This window comes from Malurus melanocephalus, unplaced genomic scaffold (assembly GCF_030028575.1).
Source record: "Malurus melanocephalus ecotype Western Australia unplaced genomic scaffold, MMel_1.1 scaffold_66, whole genome shotgun sequence".
Lineage (NCBI taxonomy): Eukaryota > Metazoa > Chordata > Aves > Passeriformes > Maluridae > Malurus > Malurus melanocephalus.
This window is the reverse complement of record NW_026623298.1, coordinates 1837166-1862686: the sequence shown is the minus strand read 5'-3', so window position 1 is coordinate 1862686 and position 25521 is coordinate 1837166. Positions and strand designations below refer to the sequence as shown.

The window sequence follows — 25521 nt, the reverse complement described above, 5'->3', positions numbered from 1 at the left end:
GAGAACAGGGGCTGTGTAKGTGCCAGACTCTCCTTTCATTCTACACTTTCATTATATTATTAAAGAACAAATGCTTTTTTGTTCTTCTGYAGTTTATACAGGGATTACTAAAAGAACAGCTTTTGGGAAAAGAGTCATAGATCTAAGAGTTTGAAAAAAATTAGATTTACAGATAAATATGAACAGAATGAAGACAAAGAAATAGAGGTGCAAGGTAAGAACAGCTTTGTCCATGATAAAGATTTTGGAAAAAAGTTAAAATGACACTGCATTTGTCCTTAAGTAGAAGTAAATCACTACTGCATAACTGAATAATTTAGTTTAGTCTCCACTTGGACTAAAAACTTTAAAGAACTACTGGGTTTTCTCAGTAATRTTCTGGCAAAATATTTCATGAGCAAATAAGAAGCACTGAAAAAAATTATAATGCTTCCTCTTTGGAAATTTGCCGTACTTTCTCTATGTTTCTTTGTGTTTCCCTAGCAACACAGTGCACAACATCATCACTCATCATACAGAGCACAACAGTATGAGACACAGACTGAACCTGACTTCTCTCTATTAAAGTAGTACTCTATTAACCTAGGGAGATCAAATACATCCAAAAGGAATCAGATATGCAGATACAACTGAACTTTATTATYTTCCATGTTTTCTTGATCTGCCTGCATTTGTAAAAACATATTTAGAGGCAGGAAATAGCTCCTCCTTTGAATTCAAAGTCAAATATTAATCTACGCAAGCTTAACAGAAGAGAAAACTGAAAGAGGACATATTCCTTTGAACAAGCTCTCCTAGAAGACATGRTGTGAAGTAGCAGCACAAGAAGATACAAAAATCAAGTAAAACTCTACAAGTGTGGTATTCTAAAGGCAAAACCTGCCCTTTAGTTTAAGGGAAGAGGCAACATCTAAGACAAGAAGATATTATTTTCCATATTTCCTGCAATTYTCACCTCCCATCCTCAGTTCCTGCAATATCCACAAATAAGGGAGCTCCTTAAGGATTCAGCTATTCTGAGTCAAGTTTCTTATGGCTTTCGATTTATTTCTATAACAGTTGAAATAACTAAAATMAATTTGTTGCTATCAAAAATACTGGACAAATATTACCTTTTTTAATTAGCTTTTTTTGGGCAAAAAACAATTTTTCCACCCCCAAAAGAAAACAGCGCTTTAAGGCTACTTGGAGCAGCCAAGTCARAGGGTATTTTTAAACATTTGCTCAAAACATTAAGGTTTTTGGGCCAGGTTTTCTAGCCAAGTTTTTAATGTTGGAAAAATGAATGCTTCTTTACTGTAAAGTGAGAGAATGGGTAAAAGTCCAAATACTTGCCTTGCCAGAATGCTAGAAAACTTGTGTGGGAGGCAAAGAAAAAGGGGGGTGGGGAAAGGGGAAAAGTTAAGCTAGTCTGACCATATACCTCTGAAGCTGGAGAGTTTACATTCATTGTGAGCACCCCAACCAACAGAAACCAAATGTGCTATTAGTCACTTAGGAGTTTCTGTTGTAAAGTTAGCGGAGTCTGAGAATAAAAACTTGCACAAAATTAATGATATGGGAAAACAATCCTAGCCAGGGAACTGTAGATGATCTCACACCTCTCTTTCACCAGTACTCATGAAGTATGTAATTTGTATCGTAAAACTGATGACTGAGGGAAAAAAAAGGCTTAATACAACAATTAAGACATCACCAAAATGCTCCAACAAGCTATTACAACTAAGTCTGTTGGTAGGGAAGGAGTGGAACAAAATGATTCGATTCTGCTCCAAGTGAGGCCATGGCAATATTCCCAACATCTTTAACGAGTGTATGAGTAAATGCTAAATTAGGAATCTTCCTTCTCATGAGAAAGAAGATACTACATGCATCAACTCTTGGAAATTAAAGTTAGCCATCTGCAGAATTCCACCAACTGTGCAGCCAGAAGAAGTACTGGAGAAGTGGGCTCCTTTGAACACCCATGGTGGTAGCAAGCTATCCTTCCCAGAAGCCAATCAAACYGCAGAGCCAAAATAACACAACAGCAACCCTCAGGCTCTTCACAGGACAATTCTAAAAATTCTTCATCCAATAAACCTCACAATTTCTACACAAAAAAACAGACRCTCCTTTTCACCCAGGAAAGATTAACAAAATCCTTGAGACTCTCATCTAGAAATCCACAGCTTTTGAAAACTAAGAGTGTCTCAAAACCCCTGTGAATGACAATCATCATTGCATTTAATCATTGCAAAGATTTTTAAACTAATGGGTAAACTGAAAAGTATGTCAATGGCACCAGTTTGCTACAAACTTCAGCTCCCCATGGGCATTAACAATGCTGCATTAACAGCTCCTATATCCAGACCTGCTACCTTGGGATTGTCCATGGAAGTATCCCTTTTGATCTCAAGTTTTTGGCTCTATTTTATTCAGAAATCCCAACAGCAACAGCACTGTTACTACATTTACAGTTCTACAATTCAGGGAAAAGCTAAGACTTTACCATCACCCTGCTGTTAAGACTGATAACCCAGACAGGATGAAAAATTATAAGGCAGTCCAATAAAACCAATGGGTTGTTTTCTCTTATTGATTATATTAAATTCTACCTGAAACAAATTACGATTGCAGAAGAATCACACAAAAAGTCATCCCAACACAAAAGGCATCTTGCAACAGTAAGACAGAACAATTACCAAGATCTCCCCCTCCTCCGTTCACTTCCAAGCTAACAGATCCACAAGAAGAAATTAACCCAGTGTAGCAGAGGAATGAATACCCAGTAGTATCCTCCAATGCGGAGAGGATCCATCAGTCTCTGTTGATGGCTTAGGAATAGGTTGTCAAATTGCAGCAAAACCCAGCTATTCCTTGACAGGAAAGAAACCCTTATAGAGTACAGGAAAAAAGAGCAGGATGAACATACCTTTGACCCACAGATAGCACACATGGATGATAAGCTTGAGCATTATCATCAAGTTTGGTTGCCAGATGGCAAACTGTTGACCACATTATCCACACAACACTGAAAGCGTTTTGCAATATGCTACCACTTTCTTACTGCATAATGTTAGACCGGTGGAAGAGGTCTTGAAAAAATAGGTGGAGCACTCTTAATATATTATCCTCTCTGCATTTCAATGTAGATGCAATTAGTGGTCCTGTTACAGTAATATATTTTTAAAATAAATTAAATAGAAGGCTCTTTTGTAGATTTTTTTTTTTAGCAAGTGAAGGTACAAAGACATACAACATGTCTTCATCTTGAAGGAAATACATTTATGGCAGAGTACAACAGTGCACAAGCTTCCTAAGACACTCAAACCCAACTTACTGCAGTGTAAGTTATGCAAGCATCATCTTTAATAAGATAAATCAGTACYATCAAAAGCAGTTCAGGATATAACAAATCAGCCATCTGCTTGACGCTAATTTATTGAGATGCTGATTCAGAACCACTCCAAGTCAGACAGTTACTGCTCAAAGAGAAGGAAGACAAATATGAAGTCTGCCACACTGCATCTAAAGCTCTTCCCTTAGAAAACAGCACATTGAATACATGTAAAAATATGCACCCCAGTTTTTTTTCAGGTAGGAAAGAATCTGTGGAAGCTTCTGTTTGGGAAAGAAATCCAAAATTGTTGCATGAACTCCAGACAGAATGTCAAGCATGTAATTACTTGAAATATTATTAAAAGTAACATAGTTATTACTTCAGGCCCTGAAGGAAAAAACCTGACTCAGGATAGGTACACAGGTGAATATATTTGATTTTTTTTCAGAATAAAGTTACCAACAAAAAATACGCAATCCTTCAAAAAGGAAAGACACCAAGAAAAGAATAATAAATTAAATGCACAGAGATWTCCCTCTTTGTAAAGAGAAAAAAATGAACTCTCATCTCACATGCACTCCCAAATTTGTTCCCCTTTAAGCAGTGACATTGAAATTGATGAATGCTGATAGCGTAGAAATCAACAGATTGGATGTGAAGTAAACAGGCCATTTAAGACACATAAATGCACATTTAAATTAAGTCTGTGCTGATTTTCAATTTGTAAAATCTCATATGCACTCATTTTGAGTGTCATACCAACTCCTCTCAAAAATAAGTTGACTTACACACTCATGATTTACAGAGCAACTTACAGCAATARAAATTGTTTTTAAATTATAATTCCTATAACAAAGACTTTTATTTTTGCTGATTTTAGATGGCATAGAGAATCCTGTGCTTCATGGGTACAACCAAAACTTGCCGAAGTTCTTTCACAAGTTGAAGACTAGCCAGGGAGCACCACCAGKGGTAACAGAGGTTTAGGCAAAATGAAAAGCAATTCCCTATGAAAAGTCAAACATATAATTATGCAATGAACACAATATCACCTTATTTACTCTCTTAAGTAACTATTAATTTTATTGCAAGCACAAAGATTAGAATGGACTGCAACTCGCTATATTTAATGAGGCAACTTTTTCTGCCCTCTCTTCTAAAAGTCTTAAGTTGACCATCTATACCAGTTTGTCTTATGCTTTTCTCTTTGTTCCTGTACCTTGCTGTGTTGGTCATCACTTTACAAAGAGTCTCACACTTTCAAATTCAGGCCACAAACTAATCTCTGCTGTATTCTCTGCCACTAGGGAAAGTACTGGGTAATGTTTTCTAATAATTAGCCACTAATTATCTTTTTGTACRTAAGGATTGGGGCATTACACACTTTAATAAGCAAATACATGGAAAACCTGTACAGCTACCTTTTGTAATTCCACTAAAGACTAACCTTTCATAACTGTCATCGGATTTCTACTTCAAAGTGTGCACTTTGAAGCTGACCTGGTGTTGCTGTTTGTTTTGCAAGTTGCCTGGCAGAGACATCTGAGCAAYAGAGAATGAACAGCAGGAAAGCCTCTTTACCGGGTATCCCAAATTAGCTGAAGAGTTGTCAGAAGGCTATTCCAAATGACAGCAGTGGCGGCACTCAAACTACCTACAACCTAGAAGGAACTAGAAACCAAGAAGATGCCACCTCCTCTTCATTTACAGTAAAAGTGGATTATGGAATTTTTTACAAGAAAAGTAAAAACACCCAAAAAACCTCAATGCACTTTTTTTGAAACTGAAGAGAGTCTTCATAATTTAAAACTGCATTAACAAATCAGTCACTAAAGTTCATGTAACCCAAACTAATTAGCTGGAGTACTCTCTCTCACGGGTGAAGGTAGGAAAAAAAACCTCCAAAGTTTAGTAGTTTTCTTCCACTCTGTTCRCTGCTGTGTATTTTAGCGGTTAAGGAGGACAGTCTCTCCTGTGACTGCAGATGCACAAATAACAGTAACATGTTCCATTAAATGTTGAATGCCAAAACCTACACGCAATTAAGCTTGACCAAACAGTTTCTAGGAGCTTGAACATATTTGCTTTCCTGACAAAAATTCTGCAAACAAAAGCTCCTTCTGTAAGTAATGTACACGTGCCTTTGGTACATGTCCATCAAAAAGATTCCTGCCCTGGGAGATGAAAGCAGCCTTGTCTCTCTCTCTTTCCCCCCTCTGACTAATCAGATAGTAACGTGTCATTTTTAAATGATGGAAACCACACAAACACATTCTTGGGAAACAGGTGACAAGAAGAAATTTCCAGCTCACTATCTCTCCTGAACCCTAATTAAGACAGAATCATAGAATTGTTTAGGTTAGAAAAGACCTTTAGGATCATTGAGTCTGACCATTAACCCAGCACTGCCAAGAACACCACTCAACCACGTGCCCCATCTACAAGTCTCGTAAGTAKCTCCAGGTTTGGTGACTCTACCACTGCTCTGGACAGCCTGTTCCAATGMTTCGCAAGTGTTTAATTGAAGAAAATTTTCCTAATAGCCAATTCTAAACCAATCTTGGAACAATCTGAGGCCATTTCTTCTTGGCCTTGTTACTTTGGAGAAGAGGCTGACCCCCATCTGGCTACAGCCTTCTTTCAGGGAKTTGTAAAAAAGAGTGATAAGGTCACCCCTGAGCTTCCTTTTCTCCAGGCTAAACAACCCCAGCTCCCTCAGCTGCTTCTCATCAGATTTGTGCTTCAGACCCTTCACCAGCTTTGTTGCCCTTCTCTGAGCACTCTCCAACCCCTCAATGTCTGCCTCAGAGTGAGAGGCCCAAAATTGAACACAGAATTTAAAGTGTGGCCTCACCAGTGCTGAGTACAGGGACAACCACTGCCCAACCCTGCTGGCCACACTATTGCTGACACAGGCCAGGATGCCACTGGCCTTCTTGGCCACCTAGGCACATGCCAAATCACGTTCAGCTGGCTGTTGACCAGCACCTGCAGGTCCTTTCCGCTGGGCAGCTTTCCAGCCACTCTTCCCCAAGCATTGAATGTTGCTACCCAAGAGCAGGACCTGGCACTTCACCTTGTTGAACCTCATCCAAMTGGCCTCAGCCCATCCATCCAGCCTGCCCAGATCCCTCTGCAGAGCCTTCCTGCCCTCCACAGACCAACACTCCCACCCAGCTTGGTGTCATCTGCAAACTGACTGAGGGTGCAACTTGCCTTCCCCCCTTGTCTGCCCTTTGGCTGCAGTGCCCCATGCCACGCTTCCTGAGAAAACCAAGCACCAGTTCTTCATTCCACCTTTTCTCTGGATAAAATTCACCCTGACCATTAAAATAAGGAAGTTTAACAAGCAGCTTCAGCAGACACCTGACACAGCACAAGCATGGAGTACCTGCCTTAGTCTTCCTGTGCTGGCAGCTTCGTGCACACTGAGAGCAGCTGCTGGGCACAAACTGCTCACTCAAGCAAGCAAAACTCAGGCACACAGACTCATGCTGTTTGGTGCCACCATTCCCTGAATTCATAGATTTAAATCTTATCCTAACAATGAAAAAAAAGAAAATACTGAACAAAAAATAGAAGCAATTTACAAATGCAGTCACRTCGTTTAGATCTTGATCAAAATGCCGGACTGACTACATTATCTAGATAATTAGGGATTTCTTTAGAGAAACTAACTTTTTGAATACATTCACAAATTATTCAGTAAGGAAAAGCTGAATTAAACTGAGGACTTTGTTTACAGCTCAAAGAGGAAAATGCTTCAGAAAGACAAAATAGTGTTTATAAAAAGTATTCTTTTGCAAGAGATTCTGTTCCTCTTGAAGGAATAAAAATATCCCAATGAAATGGCAAAGACTACTAAACCACCAGCACTAAATGACTTTTCTATGATTTCTCAACAGCAGCCAACATTCAATACCAGAGGCAAGCTCAGATTTCAAAGAATAAAATGTTCTACCCACAGAGAGGGTTTTGCAGGACAAGCACAGCAGAGGAGTATCATTACCAATGCATCTTATTCTGTGCTTATTCAACCTGTGTGGGTGTGCCTTCTACATCACCATCTGATGTGTGATTTTACAGTTACATTTCCCATGCCAAAATCAGTAACAGAACCTCTTAAATTAACTGATCTTTTGAGAGCAAAAGTAGCTTTTAGGTAACGATACTGAATATAGCATAGGCATATACATGTACCAGTTTATTTCAAGAGACTTTCAGCCATTCTTCATTATTCTTCTGAAGCTTTTCATGAGACTTCAAATGGCTTAATGAAAAACTATTATATGTTAAATTGCTAATTAATAAGGATAACGTTTTTCCCTATGATTGCACAACCTGGTCATGTATAGAAACAGTCAGATATTGGTCTAGATTAAGAGACCTGTCATGATTTTATTCATCTTTTCAAATAGCTATATATAAAATGTTCCAAATTTGCTAAAGCTTAACAAAGGTAGATTGCTTGATTGATTTATCAAATCAAATTAATTGCTTCCATACAATTTGTGCTTGACTTTTTTCCTTAGTTTTGCTTGTCAGAGCTTTTCATAGAACTACATAAGTTAAAAGAAGCTTTTACTGTATGTAGTCTTTTCAAAACCACAGGCAGGAACATCCACATGCGGCCAGATCAAAAAACTGTATCTAGCCCAGGATCTCATCCTCCCATGTAATCCCAAGKGGTTGCCTAAGGAAGCATAAAAGAAGAACAGGAAAGATGCTTCGCCCTTGCGGACTTTTCAAGCTAGATGTGGTTTCCCCATACAAAGTAACGCTTAAAATATTTTTGTTTTTTAAACTTCTCCATTATCCCTTGAATGCAAGTTACCTTTCACCATCCCCCAGCACCTACTGCCTACTGCCCCTTGCTTTGGTTCACTGATTATTCATTTGATATGGTGTGCACTGAGCAGTTAAATCACTTGTCCATGCCATCTTCCAGGGGTTTTTTTAATTCCCTTTTTTTAAGCTTGCGACTTTGTCCAGCTCTCCCCTTCATCCATCATCTCTATTTCAGGCTCAGGACTSTAAGTGTGCTTGACTAAACCTGCAGAGGAAGCTATTCCTACTTTTAGTCATAGAGATGCCATGAGAATGAAGGTATTCCAGTTCCACAGGTCTGTTTCTGGGGGAATTTGGGGAAGTGAGAAAGTGAGGAAAGGGAAAATGATCAAAGTCCAAAGCTTCATATGGTATTACAACATCCGCAAATTCCAGATTAACCACAGCAGCACTGTGCAGTGCTATTGTTTTTGCTATTCCAAATACTTGTTTCTAGGTCCTTTTATTTTTTTGCTTGGTTGGTTGTTYTCATTTGTTTGGGGTTTTTTGACTGGCACTGAACACTGAATGGATGCCTTCACAAAACTCCTGACCTCATTATCTCAGGCCTGAGCAGTATTAGCTATTCCAGAACTCATCATTTCATACACAACATTGAAATCATTCTGATTTTCCTGTTCTCACTTAAGTAACCCAAATTTCCTTCTATTTTACACACAAAAAGAGCACAGTTTTTTTTTAAAAAAATAACCTGAAAACTACTACTAAAAGCTGTTTACAAGAGTAGTTAACACTGGTATATTTGGACAGATTAGGATTAGTTTGTGGAATTGTACTGTAATTCCCTAACTGCACAGATCTGTGTTGAAAACACATCACATCTTCAAGTCACACTGCACATAAATAAACTGTGCCTTCTGTTAACCCCAGCATTTTTAGCTAGTGCTTTACCAAGTACATCACTCACCCCTGAAAATTACCACAGTTGAGGGCCTCTTATAACATCAGGTCACAGAGTTAAAAAGAATACATTACTGCATCATAAATCTGACAGGYGTATTTCAGTGGTTATTCACAGGGAACAAGTGGCTGTCTGTAATTTAATAGCATTTGCAAGAGCAGAAGTATTTTGAACTTGGACTCCCTTTCCCCGCCCCAGTTAAATATTTTATCATATAACGCACTGGAATCCACGTCAGTTGATGCATATCTGTACATACTGGGTTCAAAGGTGTGTGCGTGTTTACATTTGCAGGACGTTTTTTTTTCTAGAAGGGAAAGGAAAGAGGAAATATCATCAGCATTAGTCAACCTTCTTACTCTAGTCCCAGAAACCAGTGGCAGCAACTTTCATAATTTTGCTTTCTGAGTCAGGTTCTGATACTGCACTGCCTCCCTAGGCAGACAGAATTGCAGGGAGAGGACAAATACACTGGAAGGCAGGGCTGCCAGGAGGACTGGCTCTGCAGGAACCTCATATGACATTCAACAAGGACAAAGTTCAAGTCCTGCCCCCTGGATGGACCTAATTACTGCAAGTGCAGAGTGGGGTGGGGAGCTGAGCCTGGAGGTGCTGCTGGGTCGAACCTCAGCCAGCAGCAAATTCTGGAAACACTGGCCAAGAGCACCCAGGGCTGTAGGAAATGGTGCACGGCTGTGCAAAATGGAACATGGCCAGAAGGCTGACAGACCTCATTGTTCCCCCTTTCCTCAGCACTTAYTATGCCACATCTGTAATGCTGCTGTCTCCAGTTTGGTGTCTCACAGTATAGGAAAGACATTGAACAACTAAAGCAAATTGAGTTGAGATCACCAGAACGGTCAGGGCTGGAGATCCTGAGCTGGGTCATCCAGCTTATTCAGTTAAGAGAACAGTTCTCCAGTTTGGTTTTCTTTTGTTGTTGTTGGGGATTTTTTCCTTTTGTTTCKTAAAGACAACAGATCTCTATCATTTAAAAGAAACATGCTTTTGTGTGGTTAAACTTGGCTGCTATCTAGGGCTCTTCATTTCCAACCCTCCGCCCCTTCTTATCATCTAACCATGYGGTGGGACATTATTTTATTTAATTGGTTTCAGTGACAACATGAAAACAACCCTGCAACCCTCTGGAAATGCAATTTATAAGAATATTTGAAATTCTTACTGCATYGCCAATTGCATTCTGTAGCATTCACAGCAAAAAAAGAAGTATTAATGCCACTTTAAATGATACAGTAAGTGCTCCAATTAAGCAGTAATAGTAACTAGAACTGAAATCTCTGAAAGCTCAGAAATAAAAATGGCCAAAAGTAGGGTTTTGTATGAAGTAGGACCAAAACCTGTAAATGTTAAGCTTTACTTTCTCTATTTACAGAGTATGGTTAACTGGCAAACTCCTGTATCCATGGAAAACTTCAAGAAGTCAGCTTCCCCCACTATTTAAATATAGAAGCTCTTCCTGTTGAATTGTCTGTAAAAAACTAACTGAACTTAAGCAATTCAGCAGCAAAATACAATTTAGAGTAAATCAACAGTGAACTTGCATACATGTTTCTGTGTAATTGATATTAAATAACACAAAGCTTCTCTTTTTCTAAGTCCTTCAACTTCCAACATCAGACACCAGCACTTTTTTGTATGGAGAAAAAAAGAACCACCACCAAAAAATGCAGGCTTTCTCTTTACCTTCTTCTGTAACTCACTGCTAYTCATCAAAAATGCAGTCCTCTCTCTCATGTATTGTTTCATAAACTGCATTTAATCCCGGGAAGTTAGGGGATTATAATGAATACAGGTGTTTAAGATTTAGATGGATTCCCATGGGAATAATAACATGTAAGAGACATTTCTCTTAACACAAACAAACATTGAAAAAGTAYTGAATTGTTTTCAACACAACTAGCACATGCTAAATGTATTGTGTTTCCAAATTGTTCAGACTCCTCCTGTACACTTGTGGGTACAGGTAAGAACTCCAGAATTTTTCATTCCTACCACAGAACCATCTTCACAAAATAGATTAATGGTAAAATCAAACACTATCAAAAATATAATCTCATAAACAAAGTGTAAATTATTAACTGCTAAATTACTCAACAGCAAAAAATGATCTATCTCAAATATTATTCATAATGACCAGAAATTAAATAGCACCACACCCAACACTTCATAGACTTTACACTGAAGAACTGGAAATAATTTCTATCAGGTATGGTCCAAAGTCTGGAACACATTTTATTGCCTATAACGTTTTTACTGGAATGATTTACAGTTTATGCAGATTGGTGACATGAACATGAATATTTTATGTTTAAGCACATCAGTTTCACAAGACTGAAAAAAACAATCTTCTCATTTTCTTTATCTCTGCATAATCATCTTAAGTACTAATAAAAGTARAACATGAAATGACTGATCTTGAAATTAGTTATATCATTTAAAAAATAAATACAGCAATTTCAATATTAAGAATATGGATATATCCAGGAAGTAAATTTGTTTCTTTGACAATGCCCAAACCAAAAAGAGAATTTACACACTGAAAAAGTTATAGGAACATTTCTCGAGTCAATCTGAAGTGAACGTGCTGCACTTTTCCATTTCAAGAGAACTGTCACTAGGAAATGCAGTTACCACAATAAAGACCAGTTACAACCACATGCGTAAAAAATGTTATTTCCCTGAGTACAAATGGGGAAAAAGCCACATCCATTGTCCTAATTAAATTTTGGTTAAATGGTTTGCATTTCAGTTTTCAACACCCACAAAGAGCTGCCTCTTATTTGCTTCATCTCAACTTGAACCTAAAGATAGTTTCCAAAATTCTCAAGCCTTTGGGATGATTGGCTCTTCATTCATACAGGTATAAGCAAGAGAATTTATGCAGGTACAAGCTTTGGTCCAATCATTTTYGTACTTCGTGCACTGAAGCACTTGGCTTTCATCCAGCTCACAACTTTCTATTCTACACAAAATAAAAAGGCAGGAAAGGGTGGTTCCATGTTGTGTGTTTGAGTGCTTTAGTTCGTTTTTTTTTATTTTGAAGCCAAAATAGAAAATAAGTTTTTCAACACATTAAAATGCATRTTTCTTGAAAAAATCAGCACAGCAAATTCAGCTCCATCATACTCTCTTCTTATAATCATTAAATTCTTGAGCAAAAAAAGATTTCAATGTGATATAGCAACTTGGCAAATATATTAGATATGGATGAAGGTCATGAATTCAGTATTACTGACAGAAAATACCAGTTCTGAACCACCTGTCAGCAAATTGACCTGCATTCCCTCTGTTTCAATGTTGGGTTGGTTTTTTGGGGGGTTGTCTTTTGGTTTTTTGTTGTTTTTTTTTTTAATTTTGTTTTGGTTTGGGTGCTTTTTAAATGTCCATTTTCAAGTTATTTGTCTCCTCTGAGCAAAACATAAGAGCTCTTCCTAAAGGACAAAGTAGCATCCAAGTCGCAACTGATCATCACACCTCAAGCYTTCAGGTAGCCCATTTGCCAGACAGTTTAAATTTAGAGTTGAGTGATATGGGTAAAGCAAACCTAAAATATTCCTCCAAAGACTGAGATGCAGTATTGCTTTCACAATTAAAGCTCTCCAAAACACAGATTTCTAAGAGCCCTGATAACAGTGTTCCAATCAAAAAGATCATCTTTTCAGGAATTTCTGTGCAGAATGCTTTCTTCAGTGCTCTGCCCAACAATGTTCACATTCATCCGACAGAACAGAAATTTCACATTGCATTTGTTTACTCTGCAAAAGAAAGCACCCTCAACAGGAAACACAAGCGGAATCAGGAAATGCAGCATATTCCCCAGGACTAGACAGGAAGAAAGTTCAAGTCATATGAAACATCAACTGCTTTYGAAAAAGAATATTTTCTAATTCACTATCAACTATATAATGAAATAGTGGGCAGTTACTTCCTACCACAAAAACAGTAATTTGCTAAGGGACTAAATTTAGCYGTGGAAGAAGTTACACCTGCTTTCAGCTCTCTGCTACTGTTTCATTCTTATTTTTAGGAATCCTATTAGACCTGCACAGTTAGTGGCTGCATCCAAAAGGCCAAGTGAGGCAATTTCATTAGTGAAAGGAAGAACAGGCAGAATAAAGAAGATAGGTACTAGAGTAAAGTTACAGAATAAAGAAGATAGGTACTAGAGTAAAGTTACAGAATAAAGAAGATAGGTACTAGAGGGCACTGTGTTTGGCTTAACTCACTGCTAGGCAGCTTCTCTTCTGACAACCCCTAAAAGGAGAGGGTTTCTTAATGAGGGACAAGAGTTGTGATATGCAAGGAAGTGATTCTGTACATATGCTTAAAATACTTAAAATTGGTATACTAGTTCACTCTTAYATAACCAGAAGAGCACCCTATGAAACATATCCTGCTCCAAATGGAACAAGAGGCACAGAATATGTGCATACAGCCATATTACACAGCAGCTATTTAATTTTCTCAGGCTTTATTTTCAAAGCATCTATTCTCTGAACAACTTTTTTTTGGTGCTWTTTTAAATTCAGCAAGTATAATCTGTGAAATGAAACACAGAGCCTGTCTCAAAAGCTCAGCTGAAATGCAGAAAGACAAGGATGAGCACAACATAYAACAGTTGTTACTTCTCTCCAGTTGGCTTTAGTTATATAGAGCTTTATGTTACAGAAAGCATGGCATTTTAATTTTTCCAGGATTGCTTTTTGCTTTAGAAAACAATGAAAGAAGATTATGCTAAAGAAACATTAAATGGATTAAGTTAAAAGCTACCCAAAATTTTGAAATGCCAGGGCCAAAGTCAGAGCTCTGTTATTTCATCTCATGTATGTACTTAAGACCCACTTCAACAAAACTTCTCCAACAGGGTTTCCTGTTTKCTTTACACAATTAACACGTTACAGGATTGATAATGAATATGTGGGAAAAGTGCAGGTGAGCAAAAAATGAAGGCTTTATCTAAATACCAATTTCTGCAAGGTGATGAGATACTTCCAGCTATCTTGGGAAACAGTCACAGAATGCTTTGCTTTGGATTGGGATGGATCTTAAAGTTCATCTAGTTCCAACCCTTCTGCTATGGGCAGGMACACCTTCCACACCAGACTGGATTGCTCAAAGCCCCATTCAACCTGGCCTCAAACACTTCCAGGGATGGAGCATCCACAGCTTCACTGSAAAATCTATTTCAATGTCACACCACCCTCACAGTAAAGAATTTCCTTCCAACATCTAAAACTACACCCACTCTCTTTCAGTTTAAAACCATTAACACTGGTCTTATCTCATGTGTCTTTGTGAAAAGTCCCTCTCCATCTTTCTTTTAGGCCCTTTTTAGGAGCTGGAACATTTACTTGGAGCTTCTCTTCTCCAGGCTGAACAACCCCAGCTCTCTCAGCCTATCTTCGTATCAGAGGTGCTCCCTGTTCATCTTCATGGCCYTCCTCTGGAGTCACTCCAGCAGGTCCACATCCTTCCTATAGTGGGTGCCTCAGAGCTGGACACAGTGGTCCAGCTGGCACCACAGTTTTTGAGTTTCACTCAAGACATACTCTGATATAACACTGTAGTAATGATATTAATGGAAGCCAAGTATTTGATCTTTTATTGAAAAATGAAATTAGTATGGTAAAACTTTATCATCAGAACTCAGGGGCTGTGGTAGCTTCAAAATAGTTTGCTATTTAGGATTTTGCAGTGATTTTTTTTCTTAGTTTAATATTTTAATCTATTGACCTGTCATTGTTTGGATTTATTATTAGAATTTAATGAGATTCTTTAACTGGGTATCTCATTTTACACAATTTTTTTCATGTAGAAGAATTAATTTACTTCAAAGAAAAGAGAAATTTGAGTTTACACACTCAGAGTGTTCAAACCTTAAAAACTGATAATTGGGATAATTCCACCAGAATTGAAGTTTGGTGTCTGCCTATGTGAACTCTCCTTTTTTAACTCCATGGTATGATTTTATTAAGAACCCTTCCACAGCTGGGAACAACTGGGTGTGTCACCCCTAAAGAGCTGGGTAAGGAAGTGCTTAACATTTTTAAATAGCAACCATGCTGACAACTGAGCGTCACTAAGCTTGTATTACATTCTTACTTTGACAGAACCAAAAAAGAATCAAATGAAGTATTAAGACAATCTTGCATTAGTATAAATAAATGAAAAACAAAATCCTCCCTAACTGCTGGGCTGTAAAACAACATCTCCAATTAGAAATAATAAAATCCTAGGCTAAAAAAAATCTAATATACTGAAAGAACTGAAGAGGGACATATATGCATTTACACAAATAACTAGCCACTGAACAAGATGATATGCATATGACTGCCAGACATGGTATGTGAGGAATAAATCCATCTGGATGATCTTTCCTGGAAACACATGACATATTGCTGTACTATACCACTGAGCAATAACTTCTGCAGATTTACAGAAAGACTGAACTATAAATCTCAGACATTAATCCACACTCCCATTTTCACTGGCAGAAAAGAAACCATCCATGCCAGGACAGTTTTTCCACACCACCCAACTACTAATCTTGCTGATCTGGCAAAGCATAAAGTTTGCAAGGCTTGGAGTAGCAACCAGTAATTTTAGCCAGCCTTTTTCACACAAACTTCTAAACAATAAAGTTTTAAGGAGCTTTTTCTTTGCAAAAAGGATAATCACATAATCACTTGAAACTAAAAGTCTGGGTATGTAAGAGGATTCTTGCTTCTCCTGTCCCAGATTACTTCTAGTAATTATAAAGCATGCCTGTGCATCATCTCAGTTGCAATAGAAAACAAAATACAAGGGAAAGTTGTAGCCTCCTCATCAGATAGAATTTTCTTATAACAGATTCTGTTCATGAGGAACAACAGGTCTTTTCCTTAACTCAGGTGACACAAGAACACTGCACCACATACAGAGTTTGGTATGTCTGAATGGCTTTGTGGTGGCGTTGATTAGATACCAGTGAAAGGCAGCAAGCACACTCAGAAATAAAGTACAAGGAGAAAATAACTTTTCCTGCTGGGAAGGAAGCCTGCCCAGGTGGGACAGGATGGCAGTCTGAGATGCCAACAGCCTAAGGGCATATGAGTTCCACAAGGTAAAAAGGAGGAGATACCACACATAACTGCCAGGCAGCAGAGACAAAAGAAGCACAGGGAACACCATTTCACAGAGCTCATCCAYCTCAAAAGGTGCGTGTCCCTCCTGAGGACCTCCCCAGCACCAGAGGTGTCAGATCARTTACACAAGTGTGACAGGGACAGAGATGCAGCCTCCCAGACAGTGCAAGAGACTGGTTTTGCTCTTATGTAAGATGCTCTCATGTCCTCCTTAGCAGCAGAAGCAGCCCCACCCTTTCAATGGTATCCTCCTCTGACCAATTTTCCACGTCCAAGGTGGAAAGGCACCTTGTCATGCCKGACAGTACATCCACGTGTCCTACCAGCACTCTGTTCTCTGGCATCCCAGCCTGTTAAGATGACTTTTYTAAGCAACAGTTTATTTAATCTATTTTGGGTAGATTAAAAAAAAAAAGTGTGCTAACAGTGGTGCAACAGCGGAACACAGCAGTCCTCTTGYGGTGTCAAAATACACACTGCTTCAGGCACATGCTAATGTTATCCCATACAGCATATCACAGCTGCTTTAAGGTGTGGGCAACAAGCCTCAGGTGACAGCMGCAAAATGAATTTGCTTAGGAATGTTAGAAATCCAAATGTTAAATTCAAAGTTTTAAAAAGGCTTCCTTCTTCATGAGAAGAAATTGTTTACTTTTAATTATGAAACTAGAGTTAACAAAGGATACCATGAAAGCAAGATATGGAATAGCACCCCTTTTCTGAGGCCTGACATCCAGAAGTTTTGAAGGCATTTGTAATTAATCTTGAATGAAATTACTTATTGAAATACTTATTCATATTACTTATGAAATTATTTATTTCTATTAAATAATAAAAAGACACATCAGATAAAATTCCTGATCAGACAACATTTCTCTCCTGACACACATATAAATCTCTCTGAAAATCCTCTGAAGAATAGCTTGCCCTCTGGGTAATCAAATTATTTCTATAATTAACTTTTCAATGGAAAGAGTTATCTTCATGTAACTTATTTCCTTCATTTCTTGGAATAAAACTTCCCTCCCATCCCTCTCCAACCTCCTCAACACATCAAAGAGTGCTAGTATAGTTAGGACACCACTTTACAGCATGTTCCGATACAGAAGTTTTGAATTACTCTGTAAGCATTTTATACACACTGTGGGACTGTCATATGATATATAATGTGTGGAGAAGCAAACTTACTCTGAAACAAATTACAAGAACAGGGTTGTATGGCTGGCAGCTCTTTTGACTCCAACCCAGACCCCCCGCACTGCTGTCTATAAGAAGTACTCAATAGTTAAATCTGCTTTTTTGAAAAACACTAATTAAACCATTGCTGAGAAGGTATGATGCAAAACCCCTGTTGCCTCGTGACAACTCCAAATTCCAGCCTTACTCTCTGCTCACGGAGCCGGGAAAGGAACTGGCRCTGCTGAAAGGACCCAAAAACCCCTCAGTTACAGATCCACTGGATGAATTTCACGGCTGACCTCACTCGGGTGCCACGGTTTAACGTGCGGACGAGTTGGACAACATACCTTGCACAACAGTTTGCTATCCCGACCTCCCCGGGGTTCCAGCTTGTCGCTATCGACGCCGCTCAACACCAGCTCCTGACCGCCTCCAACCCTTGCCAGCCATACCCTTGGAGCAAACCTCCACCAATATAACGTCTGCTAGGGCTTTGTGGATAATTTAAGCATGGCAGAGGTTACCAACCCCCCCAGCTTTTGGCATGACGTAGGAACCAGCAGAGAAAATACCAACATCCTGGAAGGGTGCCAAGTCCCTAAACACCAGATTAGTGAGAAATTACGTTTCGGGTATGAGTCAAAGACTGGAAAACACACTGCCATCTCATGTACCAGACCTCAAAACAGTATGAACTTTCATTCTGGAACCAGGCAGAGAACATGTCAACAGGCTACCACCCGATCCACCTACAAGAGATTTCTTTCTAATTAAAGCAGTTACATGTCATTTCACAATATTTTTTTTTCCTGGTATTTACAGAAGGATTACTGCCTGTTCCTCTTTGATAAAACTGGTAATTTAAGACAGGAATCAATCCTACACATTTAACTTGACAGGTTTCCAGCAAAACCCACTAAAGATTTTTTGTTGTTGTTTTGAGACAATTCACCTTTTGTCCCAATATAATAAAACCAGTTCACACTGTATCAAATCAAGATGCGCTAGGATGATTTTTGCCTTCACTCATTTATCTTAAAACACCTGTCTATCCAGTAAACTTTCACCTTAATCTCTCAGAAATTGGCAATAAAATTCTTATTATGAGACAAAGCAGTCCTGAAATATGAAAATCCACKATTATATTTCAGAACTAAGCCACTGCTATTTCACAGGAAAACTCCCATCTCCGTAAACATGCCAATTACCCTTTGTGCAACTCAGAACTTAATTTCTACTCACACACTCACACATCCCCTTTGACAGGGGATGTGAAACTCAGAGACAAACATGTGATTAATATCTGGAATGGCAAGACCAGCAGTCCGTCAGGAACACCATACCTAAGCCTCAAATGCATTTGGAAAAATTTCACAAGTACCACCTCAGCCTTTCAGATTTACATGGGTAATCACAAATCATAAAGAGAACTGATGCTTTTGCTACCATTTAAAAATATTGCTCTAAGACCAAGATAAGCTGAACAGTTTCCATCTCATATTAAATGCTGTAAATATTCATTAACAATTAGCTTACTTGCAAGGTAAGTATTATAATAACACCTCACTTTTTAAATTGCWTTTCTGCACGTCTTATCTACTAGTTTTAACAAGGCTTAAACCCTCACTACAGTATTCAGAACTGCTCATACCAGATTAAAAGAAGAATTTTCCATAGGCAAACATTAAAAAGAAAAAAAAATAGACCGTGAAAGAGCTTAGAGGGAGAAGGGAAAGAAGAAAATAAAACCACAAAACTCACTTGACTGTAACTCGATTGGACAAATCCTGAAGATCTCCTGGGTGAAAAAGCTGAGCTTCTTTCAGTCCAATGTTTTCACACGCTTTCAGAAAAACATTTATATTATCCTGCAAAAAGAAGTAGAAAGCAGTTGCTCAGTTAAGAGCACTAAGCAGGTTTTGCAAGATGATTAGTGCGAGCCTTTAAATGTCAAAGTCCAGCTCACGTAAATAATACTGAAAAAGCAATCTTCTGGATCATAAACGCTGCTCACTTCTCATGCACACAGGCAGGCTGGGCTGCGATCTCAGGGACTGAGGGGTATGTTAAAGATTACCTGGCATAAGGCAGCGGTGAGCCAGTAGGCAGCAATCTCCACTTTGATGTCAGCTCTGCTCAGCAAACAAACGCCCTCTTCCTAGCTTTGCACGACAAGCCTCACCTCTTGCCTTTAAAAATAACTCCAGCTACTGACATTCACCACCCAGAAACTCTTGGCAGGGGAGGAAGAAGAGGAGGGACGCTCCGTTTCTATGCTCACAGACTGATGAGGGAATACTGCACCTGGAGTCTGGGTTTGGTTGCTGAGCAAAGCTCCGGAGAGACAGAAACCAAACTGTATTCAGAGCTGCTGCTGCCTCACTTGGGGGGGTTTCTCGTCTCTGAGTTCCTCCCCTTCCCACCCCCTCCCTTCCCCCCCCCCAATTTTCACACCGATTTGTAGGAAAACAGAGGTGCAGCACCCACTCTCTGCACCTGCTGCAGGAGCGACCAACCTGTGAGAGAAATGTTAAAAAAGGAATAAATCTRATGATATATAGAGAGATTATACAACTTGTGATCTCTTTCCACTTCATAAACAGTGGGCAATAGGCAAGAAATTCCTTCTCGTTAAGGCGGAATGCTATCAACAACAAAAGAATGTGCCCTCTTGCGCACTTGCTTCCTTCAGCTGGAAGCCAAAGGAAAAGGTACACGAAGTTACTCAATTCATAAGCTACACAGAGCCCTGTCATTAAAGGCTTGTAAGTCAAGGTACTGGTATCAGAAATTCACAGTGAAAGCTCTGCTTGAGCAATTTAATATGCTTTTAACTTTTTTTTTTGGACACATAATCACTGGATATAACAGTTATTGCTTCATTTAAAATTAATTTTAAAGAAAACAATCTACAAAGAAAATAGCAGCTGCTTCTAATATAGAAAGTAAAACAAACCCAAGAATCCCCACAACCTTCTGTTTTGAAGGTCCCTGGGATTCTAGTATTCCTTATCAGTCTGTAAACAAGGCTTAATTCAAGGAAAATATTTGAACAAGGTATTCCCCATGCAGGCTGCGGGCTCTGCGTTACCACATCTGAAAGATCCCAAGTATCTCACACTGTGAAGGTTATGCCCCAAGGCCTGATGCCACAGTGGGGGCTGCTCTGCTGCAGGGGGATGCGATATGATGGCAATCATGGGGGACACGATGTGGTGGCAGATGAGGAGGGAGCTGGGAAGGATGGAGGACAGGCAACCTCACCCATGCCGCCCAGGGGGCTGCCTCCACATTTGACCAGGGAGGAGCTTCACACTGCAAGATACAGCCTCAGAAGGGGCAGTTATTTTTCATTTCCATGCAATGCCCCTTTTTTCTTTCCATTCAACACGGGGAAAGCTGATGAGATGTGTCAACTTTATCCAATTAATATTTGAGCATCCCATCAATACAAAACAGCCAGGACTTGAACAGGCAGTGTTTCCTCCACAAGGAAGAAGCCACAGGCTACAGTCCCACTGCAAGAAGAGGAATTACCTGCTAAACAATCACCAGGTCAGTGTTCAGGGGACTGGGGAGTCTAAGAAACTAGCAAGCAAGGCACAAGAAGAAAGAAGCAGAACAGAAAGAATGASTAACTCCAAGGTAATGAACTGAAGAGACACCAACACCACTGAAGGTCTGATCTGTCTGACCCAACACCACAACCCAGAGCAAACTCCCAAACCAACGGGTTATGTCAACTGAAGTGCTGCAAACRAGCACATCRTGCAGGTAAACAAGGAAGAAGAGTCAGATTTAGAAAAATAGATGTTGCCTACACCCTGAGAGCAGCAAAAACAAGGCAGAGGAGTTGCTCATCAGTGGATGCTTGGCTGCACAACCACCAAACTGCTGGCACCTGAGAGAATTAATTTGGAAGGTGTTTCAGCAATTAAACCTATCAAGCATCAACCTCCTGATAAAYAGCACTTACAGCCCCTGAGAACATCACTGGTGAAAGGAGTCAAGACTGTCAGGAAAGAGTTTGGAGGCAGGGAGTGATAAAATGGAAGGCAGAACACCGTTAGTCACCGTGCTCACATGCAGTATAAAACATAGTTCAAAATCTCCCTGCCCTCAGCTCCCAAGCCAGAAGTTTGATCACACCGGGCATCTCACAGGTTACTGCCCCAACACCACCTCTTCTGCAGTCGGGGCCTAGAAATGACCCTCACAGCCCCAAGAATAATACACTCAATAGGCTATTTCTCACATTTGGATATTGACACAAAAAGGATATAATTTAAACAAGTCAGCACTTCTAAATACTGTCCTTGYCAAGTTATTCTTGACCATCCCTAATCATCACAGTAAATCAGCAAAGCCACAGGTCTCAAAATAGCTAGTAGCCATTTTAAACTGTACCAGAATAAGGAATGTGAAGATGAATTTTAAATAGTGCCACAGAAATAAGCAGAAAAAAAATTACAAGTTATCAACCTTGCAATTAAATKTATCATTAGAAATGTGAACAGGAACATTTTTCAGTGATTAATGYACTCAAATATAGAAACCATTACAGAATTCCTTTTACCAATGTAACTATACTTTAACAAGACTAATGGTCATTGCCACTGCAGCTTCAAAGAATATACTGCAATCTGGATCTCATCATACTTCATGAAAATGGTTCTTTTTMAACATCCAGATCTGGAGAAGCACAACACACCACACCCATCTCCTGGTGGCAAAAGTCATTGACAAGATGTGCTTAAGAGAAAAAAAAAGTTCATACTTGCATTCACCACCGTCCTCTGCCACCAAGGTGCTCMCAACCTCTGTAAACAAGGGCAGGCCTTTTAAATTTACAAAAGGTTCAAATTAAGAGGGGAAAAGGATTATGGTGATAAAGGAAGATGAGGTGCCTACAACAATGACAACTGGAGAATTTGATTCATTATACCAATAAATTAGATCGTGACAGCCAATACTGGTGGCACCAATCAGCATAAGAGAAGCAGAACCAGTAGGGGAGAGAAGAGCTGCCCATTTAAAAAGCAAGGTTTCATAATCAGGCAGATCAAATCCATTTTTGCAGAAAACATAAGGTTCTGGCCATTATTAGAGAAAGCTCTTGAATTAACAGGGATAAAATCACCTAGTTAATTTTTGTTCATAATATTAACAGAACTCAATCACTGCATTTCCCTGAGCATCTGCAGCTGGAATTAGCATCATAGAATTACAGGTTTTAAATCACAACAAAAATAAAGCCTGAAGTCTAAACCACAAAATTCAAATGTAATTCATTTCAGGTATGCTATTACAACTTCTAAGTGTTTTGGTGAGAGGGGGTGGGGAGGTTGGAATGAGACTGTGGGAAGGGCTGTCTTTTTTCCCAAATGGTGTAGATGATGGGACAGCAGAGCATTTCAAATGCTCCCAGCATGGGTTGAGTTTTCCACATGCTGTACAGACTTATATTAAATGCACAACGTAAAACACTGACTAGACACAGCTATTACCCTTCAGTATTCCATTTTTGCCTCAAACTTCAAAGGCAACCRCACCCAAAAAAGTCATTATATGGGAGACTCTGCAAAGTCATTATATGGGAGAGACRGAGCTGCCAGTGGGAAGCAGGTCATCCACAAGCAGGCTTTTAAATACTGCTGTTAAGGGAAATGGAAAACAATACTGCACACTTTCAGCTCTGCATTTGCCTTTCTGGTCCCCATGGGGCATCACTAGACACAAACCCTTCCCTCTGCCTGTTGTTAAAGCAATTACTTCTAACCAACGCTTTGAGGGAGACAAGATGCCATCTCCACACTGAAAATGAGACTGTGGTCCACGCCCTCTCTCCAGCATCCAAGCAGAGCAGGACTGAGAAGCAGTCCCCATGGACATGAGGAGAGGGAAAAGGTGAGTCTTTCCTGCCCTTCACTTGCTGGTCCTCAGTGCTGCTCCTGCTCCTAGGTCAGGGACAGGGAGGCTGTGCCAGAGCAGGTGAATGGGACAGGAAGAGCAGAGGCACAGCTCAGGGCTCCTCATCCCAATCACTATCCTCCAGACCACAAAGCAGAAAGAAGGCTGTCACTCTATGGGGACACACAAAAACAAAGACGCCGTCCTTTAAAAAAGAACAATTTTAAAGAGCAACTTCATTAAAAAAAAAAAATCAAGGCAGTGGGCAGTGGTTTTGTATTGCACCTGATCAGCTCCTTATCTATGTCACCTTGGCAAGAACTTGAAAAGAAAGACAGAGTGCTGGTGGTGGGGAAGTACAGAGGTTCCTCAACACCTAAAAAACAGTGGGAAAAGAGGACCTCTAAATAAGAAAAATTAAATTAGCATGAACAACAGGAAAGTGAGAGAGAAGTCACAAGATGCAAAAAGAATTAAGAAAATGTTGACTTTAAGCAGGAAAAAAAAATCCCCAAATCTATCAGCCTGAGAAGGGACACAGAGTGTGTAAAACAGAAAAGCAGTTAAAAAAWTTCTGAAGCAAAAGTTAATTAAAACACATCTCCCCATAAGAGTGCAAAAATACTATTTGTTGTGACCACTTACATGCAAYGTGACATCACACTAAATTCCACTTATGTAACAGAGCTGCAATTTTATTTTAAAAAAATTCCTCATTATCATGATTGTCTGGGTGGGACAGGAATATTAATTTAAACAAGTGTGTAAATACATTTGCTTTCTTTAGGGTGCAGTCATGCTGTGTGGTAAGCCTGGTCTTCTCCCTAGCTAACTGTTTCTCTGAAGCCCTGCATACGCACCAAAACACAATGAAATCTYGTAGGCATACAAGTTATGGCACATCTTTCAAATCACTTGGCAACTGGGAGAAAAACAACTTCATTAACATGGGGTTTTTCTGCTTTTCCTGCATGTTTTAGCCAATGGGAGACTGTACTCCAGGTTGTCTCCTATTCTGGCACAAATACTATTTCAGTCAAACCCCTGTTTCTACCCTATTCAAGCTCCAGTTTGGAGGGCAGAGTTGGAGAGGAGGGTGCTTGGGTGGGTTTTTTGTGGGTTTTTGGGAGGATTTTAAGGGGTTRTTTTCACAGTATGAAGGGGATGGCACTCTATGCTTGCAAGACCATGAAGCGTACCTGAACGAAATTATTACAGCATCTTCCAGACCATGATTTTGTATCAGAAATTGTTTTCAGTTTCCAGGCTTCCAAAAATAATTTTTAAAAAGACAAACACYAAGTACCTATAGTGCCTAGCAACAAAAATTTTTGACATTTTAAGAAGAGAGACTGAAGCATTTTTTTTGCCACAGAATTCTGAAAATCATCTGAATAGATCACATTTAACAGGCATTTTTCCTTAGTACTGTATTTATCAAGACATTTAGTCATCKTGAAAGCTTACGCTGTCTCCTTCAACTCTGCATTCATGACAAACCCTCTTTATTGGCACCYTCACTCCCTTATGTAAGGGTAATTTCCATTTTGAAAAAAAAMCTGGTATTTTTTTCAAAGTAGAATATATTTTTCACAGACACAGCATTATGCTGTCCACTTGAGTCAGCTCAAATCAGTTTAATGCAGAATTTAGAACTACATTTGGCAGCAGCATCACCGCACAGCTACGCATTGTTTATGTTCAGAGGTGGGGTAAAAGGAAAGAAACCTGCAGCAGGAGCCCGTTGAACAAGTTGGGTGACTCGCTCTTCCTCCGAGGTACGTTTCGGTTATTAGCTCCGGCTGCGGGTGCAGGTGGGGGCAGAAGGGGTGAGAGGAAAGGAGGGAATGGGGCTGAACACAAACCCTGCGGTCTGACCACAGGCCTGGGAGCCAGGAACTCCCCATTACCACCTTGGCCTTGAATGTCAGGATGCTYGGTGCCCATTACCCACCCATCCCATCTGTAGATTGTGATCCCAGCTCCTRCAGCTCTCTGTATTTCTCTGAAGGCCAAAGGTTTTAACCTTGAACCAAATACAGAAGGAGGAGCACACAGAATATCTAAACTGCTCTTTTCCTCCCTTTTTGGGCCCAAAACTAAAAATAGTAATTAAAACAATCATCCTGCAGACATAATTTGACTTTGAGTGACCTGAGGGCTTCTGTTCAGTAAATTATCCCACCTATAACAGAGTGCACAGAGCACTGTGTTGG

At 39.5% G+C, this 25521-nt stretch overlaps 1 protein-coding gene across 5 annotated transcripts in view; it reads right to left on the bottom strand.

Moving 5' to 3' along the window:
* LMO7 (LIM domain 7) overlaps positions 1–25521 on the bottom strand; it is a 129928-nt gene that overhangs the window by 54716 nt on the left and 49691 nt on the right. For all 5 annotated transcript variants that reach the window (XM_057366486.1, XM_057366482.1, XM_057366481.1 and 2 more), the window contains exon 4: positions 19157–19263. In XM_057366486.1, the coding sequence (XP_057222469.1) occupies positions 19157–19263 (107 nt within the window). The remainder of the gene's footprint in view (positions 1–19156; positions 19264–25521) is intronic.